The sequence below is a fragment of the Sarcophilus harrisii genome, chromosome 3, assembly GCF_902635505.1.
Source record: "Sarcophilus harrisii chromosome 3, mSarHar1.11, whole genome shotgun sequence".
NCBI classification, from domain to species: Eukaryota; Metazoa; Chordata; class Mammalia; order Dasyuromorphia; family Dasyuridae; genus Sarcophilus; species Sarcophilus harrisii.
Genome location: NC_045428.1, coordinates 528,313,038 through 528,328,370, shown reverse-complemented (window position 1 = coordinate 528,328,370; position 15,333 = coordinate 528,313,038). Strand labels below are relative to the sequence as shown.

Genomic DNA, 15,333 nt, shown 5'->3' with positions numbered 1-15,333 from the left:
GTTTTCCATATTCTGTCCACAAAAATGTCCACAGTAGGAACAAAGGTGGCAAATGGCTGGAATGACTCAAAACTGAGGTTTGGCAGATTATCATAGTTAAAAGATAAGAAGCCTAAGGATTCAAGAGAAAAAGACAATGTAGAATTGACTTGGCTTACCAAGGAGTCAAGACAGAAAAAAGAAAAGAGACTGATTAGTTCAAGGAATATGGCCTGCAAATAAACATGAAGGGTCAAGATATTGGTCGTCATGGTACAAATAAATATTAAAGTTTGGTAATAGAAGTCAAAAATAGATGTGAATATTCAATACATGAAAGATTCCAGAATTCTTGAATATGAAGGTATACATTTATAGTTGATGGCAAGATTAAGGGTATGATCATTTTCATGTGGACTGAAATTGGATGAAATAATATGTCATGTCAAGTGAGAAGATTAGGGTCCTGAGAGAGAGAGGGAGAGAATTTTATATATATACATATATATATATATATATATATATATATATATATATATATATAGAAGTTCCTTAGCACAATGTCAGAAGCTGGCAGAAAGAGAAAAACTATGAGCTTTGTACTGAGCTCATTGAGGAAGAAAGAGGAATGACCTGGAAATATATACACTATAGATGTTTATATCTACAGACAGCTACTAGAATTTTGTTTAGGTTGTAGACTAAATATCATTAATTTTAAAGAAGCTAATAAGTGATAGGTGAAAGCCTGGAGATGGCAATGGGAACATATGATTGCAAGCTTCTCCTTGAAACAAAGATCTATGTTTCAGTCAACATTAAGTATTTTCAAAGCAACTGGATGACTCAGTGGATAGAGTATTGGGACAAAAGTCAGAAAAACCTGAAATCAAATCTAGCTTCCAGATACTTACCAGTTTGTGTTACCCTGGGCAAATCACTTATCTTGGTTTGCCTTTGTTTTCTAATCTGAAAAATGAGCTGGAGAAGAAATTACAAATAATTGCCCCCCCCAAAAAAAATGTCAAAACCCAGATGTCATCATAAAGAATGGAGCACAATTGAAAATGATTAAAGACATGTTAAATAATAGGAATTTAAAAAATGAAAAATGAAAAGTAACCTCTGAACTTGAGGGTATTCATTTTATTGGAAGCTACATTTTTTTTTCTTTTAAATGTCCATATTCTTATGGAAATAATCTAAAACTCCAAATTATGGAATCCCTCCATCTAGTAAAAATAAGATTCTGGGTAATAAAAAATAAGCAGTAACATATCATCAATGGAAAATTTTCAGTGTAAATGGTTTAGTTTTTCATCATAGATGAATGACTAATAAAAAGGTAGGCAAACCCTGAAGCCAAAGCAAAAGGCAACTGGTAGACAAACTACATTCTCCAGTTGTACCTATAGAATGTCAAGAGATTTTCAAAGAGGAATGATCCCAGAATATTGAATAGATCATCTGTATGGAATACGCAGGAAAATATTCTTGTGATTTACAAAGGATAGAAGGTATGGATCATTTGAGATCTGCAAAAATGGAAGACTACATGTATGTTTGTGTACATACTAAGATGAGATCACAGATCCTTCACAGTATATATATCCAAGCATTTTCTTATCTAACAATTCATATTTCATTCATTATAGTCTTTAAGATCGTTAGGTTCTTCAATACCTGCAGGTAATTTTACTTGAAAGAATCACAATTAATGGCAGTCATTTTGCACATACCTGTTTTTCTCCACTAGGTTTCTTGTGGTTTAATAGCAGCTCCACAGCCCCCACAACTTCCTTTCTTATGGCATGTAGCAGAGCATCTCCAACATACACATTAAAACTTAAGAGCAATTCAATAAGCTCCAGGTTCTCATTTTCAATTGCAATGAGGAGAGCAGTTCTTCCAAGGGGATCTATGCAATTAATATTAATTTTAAAATAAATTTCTGCCTCCTCCAGGGATTTCTTGACACTGGCATAATCTCCCTTCTCCACAGCATTCAAATAGGCTTTTTCTGATGGTGAGAGTTCAGATTCTGCCCTTACAATCCGAAGAGGGATGCGATCTCTGTAGGGAGCATTGACATTCCTTTTGTAGTAAAACTGAGCCATGTTTTATGCCATGTTACTTCTCTGAATCTGAAATAACACATGAAAAACACAACACAAATCATAATATTAATAAGAAGGCTCTTCTAAACTGAAAGACATTTTATTTGACTCTTTTGAAGCTTTTTTTCTTGCCAGCATTAAATAAATGTTTGTTTTTAAAACAAATATTAAATACATTAATCTTTCACTGTCTGAAATTGCAAATTAGAATTGCAATTGTCACTCTAATTAATTTTCAGCTATTTTGAAATGTACATTTAAAAGCCATAATCCAAATAGCATGAAAAGTAGTTTATGTCTCACAAATTATTTAAATTTAACATGAAAGTTACTTGTGTAACATAATTAAACAGAAGATGAGTCTATATATTTCTGGAACTACTCATAAGACAGTCAAAAATGTGTAAACTTGGTGACAGAATTCCTCAAGAGGCAGTCTACATTTTGAATGTGTACCCTCAGTTGAACCAGATCCCAGCCCAGAATTAAGGAAAATTTCTGAATGACCAATTTGGCCATGAAATCAATCCAATTGAATATAAATTTATTAATCAACTACTGTGAGCAGAGATGATATGAATTTTAGAGAAGCTAAATCTCATCTTCATCAGGTACTTTTGAAATGCAGATTATGACCATTTTAGAAAAATAATTTTCCAAGATTATAAAAATCAGTTTGAATGACACACTTTGCTTCAGCTCTGACTACATTTCCTAATAGTATCTAATTTTGATATTAATTTTTCTCACCTTTTAGTGTCATATTTTTTTCTTCTTCTCAAGCAAATTCATGAGAAAAAATGCTAAATTGAAATTCATGATGTTTTTAATGAGCAAAGCAAAGAATCTATGGTTTAGCATAGCAGATTGAAGTAATCTTATTTCCCAAAGGAAAGGAGTGATATCAAAGGACCAAATCCATAGAGAGTTAATTATGGCAAATTTCCCTTTCATTCTTGATGTAGCTTCCTAACTTTAAGAAGATAATGAATCTATCAAAGTACAGAACCATTAAGAATAATGTGGATAGATTTTGATTCAGTGCATTACTTTTAAGATGCTAAGGTAAGAGACCTTTAAAATACCCCCAAATGACATTATCTTAAGATAATGTAGCAGGAAAAAAAATAATTGTTAGAAACTACATGGAATTGTGATGATAACAAAGAAACAGATTTTCTCTTCCCTATCCCATCACGGGGTTACATGTGAATTACACATTACATGCCAGTGGCAGCTAGAGTTTATGAAGAAGAAAAGAAAGGGAAAGACCTACCAACATTTCTTTAGTATAACTGGGCATCTCAGTGGTATTGAGCCTTTCAAAGGGTTATATTTTCTCAAGCCTCTTTCAGCCTTTGCCTTTAAACTTCCCCTCCTGAATATATCCAGCTATTCTGGAGAGCAATTTGGAACTATGCTCAAAAAGTTATCAAACTGTTCATACTCTTTGATCCAACAGTGTTACTACTGGGCTTATATCCCAAAGAGATTTTAAAGAAGGGAAAGGGACTTGTATGTGCAAGAATGTTTGTGGCAGCCTTCTTTGTAGTGGCCAGAAACTGGAAATGGAGTGGATACCCATCAATTGGAGAATGGCTGAATAAATTGTGCTATATGAACATTATGGAATATTATTGTTTGGTAAGAAATGACCAACAAGATGATTTTAGAAAGGCCTGGAGACACTTACATGAACTGATGCTGAGTGAAATGAGCAGGACCAGGAGATCATTACATACTTCAACAACAACACTATATGATGATCAATTCTGATGGACCTGGCCATCTTCAGCAATGAGATGAGCTAAATCAGTTCCAATGGAGCAGGAATGAATTGAACCAGCTACACCAGTGAAAGAATTCTGGGAGATGACTAAGAATCATTACATAGAATTCCCAATCCCTCTATTTTTGTCCACCTGCATTTTTGATCTCCTTCACAGGCTAAATGTACACTATTTCAGAGTCTGATTCTTTTTGTACAGCAAAATAACTGTTTGGACATGTATACTAATTTTGTATTTAATTTATACTTTAAGATATGTAACATGTATTGGTCAACCTGCCATCTGGAGGAGGGGTTGGGGGGGAAGGAAGGGGGAAAATTGGAACAAAAGGTTTGGCAATTGTCAATGCTATAAAATTATCCATGCATATAACTTCTAAATAAAAAGCTATTAAAAATAAAATAAACTTCCCCTCCTTCCTGCTTGTCCAGTTTTCTTGGAAAGTCAGTTGTTGTCCATCTTCTGGAATTTTACCTTTACATTTTAAAGTCATGGATAAAATGATTCTGCTATTTGCTTTTGGGGGACCAGATGATTCCTGTTATGATTTTGCATTGTTCACCTTTGTTAGTTCACACTCATAGGATTATTTTGTAAGTCCACTGAAGATTCCTACCCCATAAGACTGTGATAGAAGGTCTTTGACCCACAACCCCACACTTATAAGTCAGGATGGGATATGTTTTATTCAAATACTTTCCAATATCCATTTTGTTTTGTTAAAGCAAAATCAGTTCAGCATTTTTGGTGGCTCATTTTAACAATTCACATTTTTACATTTTTTTCTCTAGACATTCCCATGAAGTAGATAATGGAAATATTAACATCCATAGGTTTTATATATATGGAAAGTAAAATACAGAGTGTTTATATGACTTTTCCATATTCACAGAGATGCTGAATAAAACTAAAAATAATCATCCCTTATCCCAGGACATTGCATCCTTGAATGTATGACAATTTCAATATTTAGTATATTAATGATAAGATATAATCACCATAGCATGTAAAATATATTCACAGAATTAATCTATGCAGATTATTTGTATATATGATAACATTAGAAAATAAGGATGTTTTAATTTTCTTGCAGTAGCAACATTAAAGAAAATGTTACCAGTGTATAGCAAGGTACAAAACTTTGAACTTTGATGTTATTTCCATTTCATTATTTGTTTTGGTTTTGAACCTTCCTTAGTTTAACATTGTAGTGTGATGTTGAAGTAGGACTTTTTATAAAGAAATTCTTCAGTAATAACATTAACTGATATTGAAATGACATTCAGTGATATTAGAAATAATTATTTCTTTCTTGTACTTTTATGTTATCTCTTCCTATAATTCTTATGTATCCTGAATATTGTTCCTTTTGATCATTAACTTCAGGATTTCTTAACTAAACAAGTTATTTTTTCATGGTCAATCACTGAAGTTAGTTAGTAGAGGGAGCTTTAGATGATGAAATGAAAATGCCTCCCCCCACCCTTTGGGCATTTTAAATTATTGATATGCACTTTGCTTCTTACTGAATTCAAAGGAACATATATTTATTAGGTCATCCTGCTGGGCATTGGAAATATAAACCTAAAAGAATTGAGTATATTCTCTGTTCTCCATGGACATAATTCTTCCTGGTGGACAAAAGAAGATAATTTAATGTTTATGAAAACACATATCATACAGATAGGAAATGATAGGGCCAGTTTTTAAAAAAAAAAAAAAGAAATCATTTTATGCAGATTAGAGAAATGAGATAGGGATGAGTATTTAAATTTTTAGGGAAGAAATGACATCTGGATTGGATTATAAAGGAAAGGAATGACTTTTAATAGCTTATAGACTTGGAATTGAGAATGAGGCCAAATATTATAAGCCCTTCCTCCCTGTCCTGTCATGTCTTAGAACCACTAATTGCCTTCCTGACCCACTCATTTCAAAAGTCACTTTCTTCAAGAGGTCTTTCTTGATTCATAGTTATTAGTGTACCCTTTTTTTTTCCTTTACATTTATTTGTATATATACACTATATTTACCTGTTTATGAACATGTATGTGTCCCTGTATTGGAATTTCAGCTCTGTGAAGGCAGTTACAGTCTCACTTGTATACATACATACACATACTATATATAATGTAGATTTGTATATCCAAAGGAATGGTCCCATATTAGATGTTTAATAAATTGCATTAATTCTTCAAATGTAATTGGAAGTTCCAAGGTGATACTGATGCAAGTAGCATTGCACAATTCAAACAAAGAATCAGTATTTAGATGGCACCCTTTCTGAATTTAGGGGTAGATAGCAGGAACAATGCATGGAATACTGAGACTGGAATCAGGAAAGGTAGTCTTCCTGAATTCTGATCTGCCTTCTGACACATACTAGCTGTGTGATCCTGAGCATGTCATTTAATCCTGTTTATCTCAGTTCCTTATCTCTGAAATGAGCTGAAGAAGGAAATGATAAATTAATCCAAATATCTTTACCAAGCAAACCCCAAATAAGGTCATGAAGAGTTGCATAAAAGTGAAGCAACTGAATGACAACAACAAAACTTCTTAGCTTAAATGTAGATAATTTAGCAGAGATAATGAATCAATGAAATAAACAGAAAAATAAATAAAGGAGTAAAAGCCATTGCACAGTGACATAAACAAAAAAAAAAAAAATTGAAGAATATCGTGGCTGGAAAGGCTGCCCAATCTAAACCACTATAATATAACAATCTCTCCTACAATCCTCTAACATGAAGTTATCCAACATTTACTTGAATACCTCTAGCAAAGACCTCAAGTGGAAGCCACTTCTACATATTTGATTTTGGTAATTTCACATCTTCATCATCTTGTTAAGTAGGCTTTTGAATGTATGACAAGATAGTCTACCAGACTTGGCATTATCCCAGTCAATGTTGGACATAAGGCAATGGTATCTTTCAATCATCTTTCAATGTCTGTTTCCTTGAGTATAGTTAAGAACACTCATTAATAGATGTTAGGATTATTTGAAGCAGAAGGGCAAACATTTATTAGAATATATGCTGAGAGATTTTGGATTTTCTAACACTAATTTTCTTTTTCTATTCTCCTAGATTTGAGCAAAAACATATTGTAAGAATTGAAAATTTAAAAACACACAATTATTTTATATAAGAATCCTTTATTGTTTAATTTTTTAAGCTGAAATATTAGAATTATATGGAAAATAAATATTCACTAATAATGGGTTATTATATTGCCTACTAAAAATTGTGCTACCTACATCATTTACCTTTTCCTGGAATGTAGCAATCTTCAAAATGAAACTAGCAAAAGGAGACAACATCAAATGTAAAGCTTTAAACCAGAAAAATACATAATATATAGTGAAGAGTTATGATAAGGATGATTGAATTCCAAAATTGAGTTTCACTTATCAGCAAGTGCAGAAATGCTCTAGGATGGAGTGTTTAAGAAAATAAACCATTCCATGCACTAAGTAGTTTGACCTGAAAAGTGGAAACAAAAGAATCATTCTCAGATTAACAGCCTTATGATATATTTTGTGAAGGGAAAAAAGAGTCAAGAAATTCAATTCCACTTAATAGAAAATTTAGGACTTTCTATTCTCTTTTTATGAGATATTAACTATATAAGATATACTCAATAAGATATAATTTAAGAATTGTTGTAATGAGGTATGTTTTAGGGGTGTTAGTCTTTCAACGGAAGAGGATCAAGTCTTTTAAATTCTACTTCTTATAAATTTAACATTACTCTTACCTATAGATGATGAGATAGAAAAGGGCTTCATCTTGCAAATAAGCATAGAGTTTCCCTTAGTTAAAAAAATCTGTAGAAACTACAGTTATAATAATTAATGGTAAATATAATAAATAAAACAAATAAAATATATCATCCCTATTTGGGTAAGATTTTTTTTAACTAAGGGAAATGAATGAAAATGGGTGAATAGTTGACGCAGATTGGTGGATTTGGAGTCAACAAGACCACAAATTAAATCCTTCCTCATACACTATAAGCTATTGACCCTAGGCAAGTCATTTTCTGGCTCAGCTTTCTCATCAGAGGGAATATATGTAATATACTTTGCAAACCTTAAAGAATGTAAATATTAACAATAACAAAAACAATAATAAATTAGTTGTATTAGGGTGCTACATAATTTTAAACAGTCACTTGGATCTAAAGGCATCACTGAAAACAGTTGTGACTGAAAGAATATTATAAAGATTACAAGGAAAAACTGATGATACTCACATCTGTTGCACTAGTATAAATGGAAAACTAAAATATTCAAAAGAGTTCCAGCATTTTGAATAAGTCCTTTGTGTCAGAGGTAAATTCAACTGTGTATCATGGACCTCTTCTGCAGACTGGTGAAAGACCATTATTAAAATATTTGAAAAATTAAAAAGACAAATTCAAGGTCACAGATTAAGAACTACTCTATGGAGAGTTTGTAGAAGGGTCTAGGAAGAAAATTTATAGGAATTCCATAGCCAAGCTTCAAAACTCCCAAGTAAAAAATTTCCAGAAAATACTTTAAATAACAAGAAAAAATTAAATACTTCAAAAATATGGCCATTATTTCATAAAATTTAGTAACTTCTTCTCTTGGAGCATTATATTTCAAAGAATAAAATAATTGGGGTTTTATCCCAGATTAATTTATACAGAAAAATTGAGTATAATCCTGAATGAAAAAAAAATGGACATTTGACAAACTGAAAGACTTTCTGGTATTTTTAACAAAAAGACTAGAACTCAATGGAAAATTCACTATAAAAGATCCAGAAGAAATAATAAGGAAAATATAAAAGAATAATTATAAGGCACTCATTAAGGTCAAATAGTTAACAGAGACATGAATACACATATGAAAAGGTTATCAGTATTCTTAAAATTTTCATTACTAAGTTTGAAAGATATGTTTGACTGAATTGTTGGTGGAGTTGTGAACTAATCCAACTATTCTGGAGTGCAATTTGGAATTATGCCCAAAAAGTTATCAAATTGTGCATACCCTTTGATCCAGCAGTGCTACTACTGGGCTTATACCCAAAAGAGATATTAAAGAAGGGAAAGGGAACTGTATGTGCCAAAATGTTTGTGGCAGCCCTTTTTGTAGTGGCTAAAAACTGGAAAATGAATGGATGCCCATCAATTGGAGAATGATTGAGTAAATTGTGGTATATGAATGTTATGGAATATTATTATTGTTCTGTAAGAAATGACTAGCAGGATGAATACAGAGAGGCTTGGAGAGACTTACATGAGCTGATGCTAAGTGAAATGAACAGAACCAGGAGATCATTATATACTTCAACAACGATACTGTATGAGGATGTATTCTGATGGAAGTGGCTTTCTTCAACAAAGAGAAGATCTAACTCGGTTTCAATTGATCAATGATGGACAGAAGCAGCTATACCCAAAGAAAGAACACTGGGAAATGAATGTAAACTGTTTGCATTTTTGTTTTTCTTCCTGGGTTATTTTTACTTTCTGAATCCAATTCTTCCTGTGCAACAAGAGAACTGTTCGATTCTGCACACATATATTGTATCTAGGATATAATGTGACATATTTAAAATTTGTAGGACTGCTTTCTGTCTGGGGGAGGGGATAGAGGAAGGGAGGGGAAAAGTTGGAATGGAAGGGAGGGCAAGGGATAATGTTGCATAAAATTACCCAGGCATGGGTTCTGTCAATAAAATATTATAATTGTTAAAAAAAAAGAGAGAAAGAAATGTTTAATTGAGTTGTACTTCTTAAAAAATGGGTAAGAAAAAGCTAAAAGAGGACTGAAAGAAGGAACTAATATGAAGGAAATAAGTGGGGATGGAGGCTGGTAATGTTTTAAACTTACTCTTATTTGGGTTGAAGAGAAAACAATATATACGTATGGAAGGGTGCAGAAACTTGAACATGTAGAGAGTTAAGAAAACTGTGGGACAAGGTGGAGGAGGGATTTTTAGACAGGTGTTTGGATTGGGATTGGGAGAGTGGGGAAAGAAGGTGGGATGGGAATGAGAGAGAGAGAGAGAGTGGAAAAAATACAGAAGCTGAAAAAAAAGATACTGAAAAAATAAGATGAAGGGAAATTCACAAATAGTAATTATAACTGAATGTAAATGGAGAAATTCACAAATAGTAATTACAACTGAATGTAAATGGATTATGGTGGCAGGATATTGCAGGGATTCCAATCAATTAGAGAATTACTGAACAAGTTGTGGTATATGGTTGTTATTGAATACTACTATGTCATAAGAAATGAGTGATAAATGTTTTAGAAAGGCATGGAAAGGCTTACATAAAGTGATGAATAATAAAGTGAGCAGAACTAAGAGAATATTGTATTCAATAACAATATTGTATTAAAATAACTTTGAACAACTAAATAATTTTGACTAATATAAATATATAAATATGAAGACAGATATTATCTCTATCCAGAGAAAGAACTGAAAATAGAAGCATATATAATACAATTTTACATATATGTGCCTTATTGTATATAATGGTAGCCATTTCTAGGGCAGAATGGGGGTGAAAAGAAGAAAGAAAATTTTAAAAAATCATTTATATGGTAACTTTGTTGTATATTTAGAGGAATAGCAAGTTGTACATGGTGAATTTGCAGCTACATTCGCAATCATTAACAAGATATTAGAGATAAAGGTATTTAAGTATAAGTAGGAAAAGAAAAGGAACTATTGAAACTTCTACATTAAGTGCATAATTTACAAATGCAAAACTGATAACACAATAGAACCCTTGACTAACTGGCCCAAAGTTACATATTAAATAAATTATTGATCTGTACATTAAGCAGTTATTCCGTCATTCACTGATCCTACTTATGATTCATCTGAGACACCAAACAAAAGAAAATTGTATGATTTAATCAAGCATGAAGTCACTTATCTATGCCAAACCAATCTTCTAGAACAATAGTTTTAATTTGGCTTCTGTGAATTTATGAACAAAAAAAAAATCTGTTAACTGTTTCAAGATAATTTGTTTCCCTTGTAATATTATGTATTTTATTATATTCATTCAAAGAAAAAAGTGTTCTGAGAAGTAGTCCATAGAGTTTACCAAGCTAGCAAAGGAATCTAAGACAAAGCAAAAACCAAAACCAAAACCAAAACCTCTTATTTAGATTATGATAAGATAATGTCTAAGTGCTTGAATTATTATTTTTTCTTTTGAGAATTTGGTACTACGGAGATATTTCTGCACTCAAAAGGTGGAAAAGAGAGAGGGAAACAGAAAGAGATGAGATAGAAAAGTCGTCAGGAGGGGAGAAAAGAGGGGGCAATTTGAGAGGGATGCATTTATCCCCTTTCAGCAAAAGGAATGCTATCTTTGTAAAATGTCTTTATACCCCTTACTAGTGACCTTACTAGTAAATGTCTATATTAAACCGAAAGAGATGTGATCTCTTCAACTGGCAGAAAAAACAGAATTTAGATATAAGGCAGTGTGCTGCAGTAAGGTAATTTTGGAGCCAAAAGACCTGGGTTCAAATCCTGCTTGATTTATTATCTATATGCTGCGCAAATCATTTCACCTTTCCATCTTTTCAGTTTCCTTATCTCTAAATAAGACAATTAGGTTCAATGGCCTTCAAGGTCCCTCCCAACTCCAAATCGACCATCCTATGCTGGGTAACAAAAGAGTTAGGCTTAAAGAAAATATAACAGTTTGATTTTTATAAAGCTTTTTTATTTTCAAAACATATGCATAGATAGCTTTCAATGTTCACTCTTGAAAAACTTTGTATTCCAAGATTGTCCCCCCGCCTTGTCCTTCACCTCCTCCCCTAGACAGAAAGTAATTCAAGAAAAATAAACACATGCAATTCTTCTATACATATTTACACAAGTACCATGTTGCACAAGAAAAATCAGATCAAAAAGGAAAAAATGACAAAGAAAACAAAATGCAAGCAAACAACAACAAAAAAAAGGAAAATAGTATCTTGTTATCCATACTCAATCTTCACAGTTCTCACTCTTGGTGCAGATGATTCTTTTCATTCACAAGGGCATTGAAACTGGCTTAACAGTTTTATTTTTAAGAATTCTTTATGCTAGTATAGCTCTTTGTTAATTGGGCTACACTAATATACACCTTTATTGTATGCTCCTTCTAACACTACAATTTACTACATTCCATTGCCTGAGACACTTTTCACTATTCCTATTTGGCTAAATTCCTTATTAAACAATAAAATATATTAGTTGGCACATAATTAATACTTATTAAACTTTTGTTGTGTGCTGAAATAGCATCATATAAACTGATGTATGACACATTCTTGATATTATATAAAATTCTTATCAACATGTTATCATATAAAAAAGACATATACTGCCCTTGAAAAGCATTATTTCTTCTCAGAGACTTTGTACAATCCTTGTTATTTTAAAACATCAGTGTGTTCCATACTGATCCCCTGAATCATAGTTATGCTTTGTGAAGAGTATACCTTAATGTGAAGACTATATCATAGGTATAGGTGTAACCAGAAAGCCTAAAATCTTAAGGAAGATACATATATTGGTCGTTAGAAATGGAAATATGGGCAGAATTTCCTAGTTAACAAATGAACATAAGCATAGGAGAAATATTTAATAGTGGTCATTTATTCATTTATTCAATAATATATGTTGGCTAAAATGTTTCTATAAGATTCAATATGTTGATACTATTATGGATTTATATTTTCATTGATGGACTTAATCCTTCTAACAGTGCAATTTGCAACTCATCCATACCATCTCACCCTATATTGGTCTCACATTTATGTGCTTCCATAAATGCTCCCCCTCTCAACATTTTATAAAATGGAGTATATGGACTATGCATTTATTATTATTTATTTTCACTAAAAACCTACATTCTTTTCAGCTTTTACTTTTCCATAATATTTTTACATTCCTTTTCCTGCAAATATTTATTGTTGATATGATGCAGTCTACTTATATTACTTATATCTAAAATATATCACTCCTTTGCCATTTATGTGATTGATCAAGATTGATAAAGAGAAATGGGTATTATGAGTTCCTTCCTTCCCCTCTCTTCTCTACTCCCAAATGACTCAAGGAGTGTAGCTGAAACATTTTATTATTTTTCACTATTTTCTGTTGTCTGAATTTTTTTCTAATTTGAATAAGCTGGGTATTGAACAAATCTTTCATCTTTAGATGACCCATTGGTCATGGCTAATTTCCTTATACAATACATCACTGCTACTCTGATCAGCATGGGGGCATGTTACTGTGTTTGCTGTCTTTGCTATATGAATCCATTTTCTTGTGAGATATAATGTTCCCCCTTAAATGAACATACCACTGTATATTTGGTAGTTTGACATGAAATAGATTCACTTTTGTAAAGATTTCCAAAATAAATTCATCAGCTGTGCCATGCATAGATATAATTCATATTAATTGCACATATCTAATTAATATTTCTAGTTTTTTTAATTTTTACTATCTTTGAAAAAATTTCCTTTGTCACTGTCTTTTTTTATTTTGTGTTTCATCATAATTTGCTTTCCTTTATGCTCTGCAATAAGCCAAATATTTCAACCCTTAGAATTACAAAATTATGGACTATATATGTGTATATGTGTTTACATGTATGTATATGCAAATACCTTGTTTCCTTTTCTTTCCCTCTTCATATGTTTATAAAATTCTTCAAATGTGTTTAGTTAAATAATATTTATATTACAGTATAAATTGCATACCATTGAGGGGAATTGTTTTGCTTGATAATGCATATTTGTTATGAGGAATTTTTTTTTCTTTTCTCTTTTTATTTTCCAAAAGAAGCAGAAGTTAAAAAAAATAGATTTCTGTTAAAACACAAACAAAAAAAAAGAGACATGGGGTTGTTACAGATATGTTGCTTTTTACATGCTTTCAGATAGGGTCACTGTATTGTTAGTTTTGTTTAATTGTTTATTTTTTTATAAAAGAAATCTCAAGTGATAGAATAATGTGTGGATATTAGTAATGTAAAAAGTAAAATATAAAAACAAAACACATCAATAAACCTTTCTTTTAAAGAATTAAAGGTGGGAGCCAAGAAAGCAGAAAGTAAACAGGTCTTTGAGCTCTTCCTGGCTTCCCTCAAATCAACACCAGATCATGGCTCTGAATGGGTTTTGGAGTAACAGAACACACAAATATTTGTAATGTGACAAATTCCCAGCAGAAGATATTTTGGAAGAACTTCAAGAATGATCTGGGAAGACTGGGTTTGCAAGGCAGGTGCAGAACATCACAGTGCAAGGAGAACGAGTGGAGAGACTTCCATACTGGGGGAATCTAATGGGAAGCTGCTAGTCAAAACACAGCATCCTTTGTTACTCTGTCCTGATTCAGAAGTCAGTGGATCAGCAGACTAGCTGTGAGACCTCCAGCACAACTACAGAAGGCAAATAGTGGTAGTCAGAAATAAAACACTGATGAGAAGGGGAAGTATAACTTGAGTGAAATAAGATGGTGGGAAATACACAAATAGTAATTTTAACTGTGAATGTGAATGGGATGAATTCTGTTGTAAAATGGAAGCAGATAGCAGACTGGATTAAAAGCCAGAATTCTATAACACGTTGTTTACAAGAAACACATTTAAAGCAGAGTGATACATACAGAGTAAAGGCAAAAGGCTGGAGCCGAATCTATTATGCTTCAGGTAAATTAAAAAAAAAAAAAAAAAAAAAGAGGGGTAGCCATCTTGATCTCAGAAAAAGAAAAGCAAAAAATAGATATAATTAACAGAGATAAGAAAGGAAACTACATCTTGTTGAAGGGTATCACAGATAGTGTAATAACATCAACCCTAAACATATATGCACTAAGTGGTACATAGCTTCGAAATTCCTAGAGGAAAAGTTGGGAGAGCTGCAAAAAGAATTAGACAGCAAGACTATACTAGTGGGGGATCTCAACTTTGCTCTGTCAGAACTAGAAAAATCAAACCACAAAATAATCAAGAAAAGAAAAGTTAGGTATGATAGCCCTTTGGAGAAAACTAAATGGGGAGAGAAAGGAATATACTTTTTTTCTCAGCAATACATGAAACCTACACAAAAAAATTGACTATATATTAGGTCACAAAAATCTCAAAATCAAATGCAGAAAGGTAGAAATAGTAAATGCATCTTTTTCACATCATGATGCAATAAAAATTATACGTAACACAGGACTAGGGAAATATATACAAAAAAAATGGAAACTATATAATCTAATCCTAAAAAAATGAGTGGGTGAAACAAGTCATAGAAATAATAAATAATTTCATCAAAGAGAATAACAATAATGAGATAACATACCAAAATTTATGGGATGCATCCAAAGCAGTTCTTATGGGAAATTTTATATCTCTAGGTACTTACTTGAATAAAATAGAGAAAG

The 15,333-nt window shown here is 32.0% G+C and overlaps 1 protein-coding gene across 1 annotated transcript in view; it reads right to left on the bottom strand.

Moving 5' to 3' along the window:
- Positions 1–15,333, bottom strand: part of TRPC4 (transient receptor potential cation channel subfamily C member 4) — a 269,623-nt gene that overhangs the window by 183,111 nt on the left and 71,179 nt on the right. The window contains exon 2 of the mRNA XM_031961977.1: positions 1,719–2,123. Within this exon, the coding sequence (XP_031817837.1) occupies positions 1,719–2,096 (378 nt within the window). The 5' untranslated portion in view covers positions 2,097–2,123. The remainder of the gene's footprint in view (positions 1–1,718; positions 2,124–15,333) is intronic.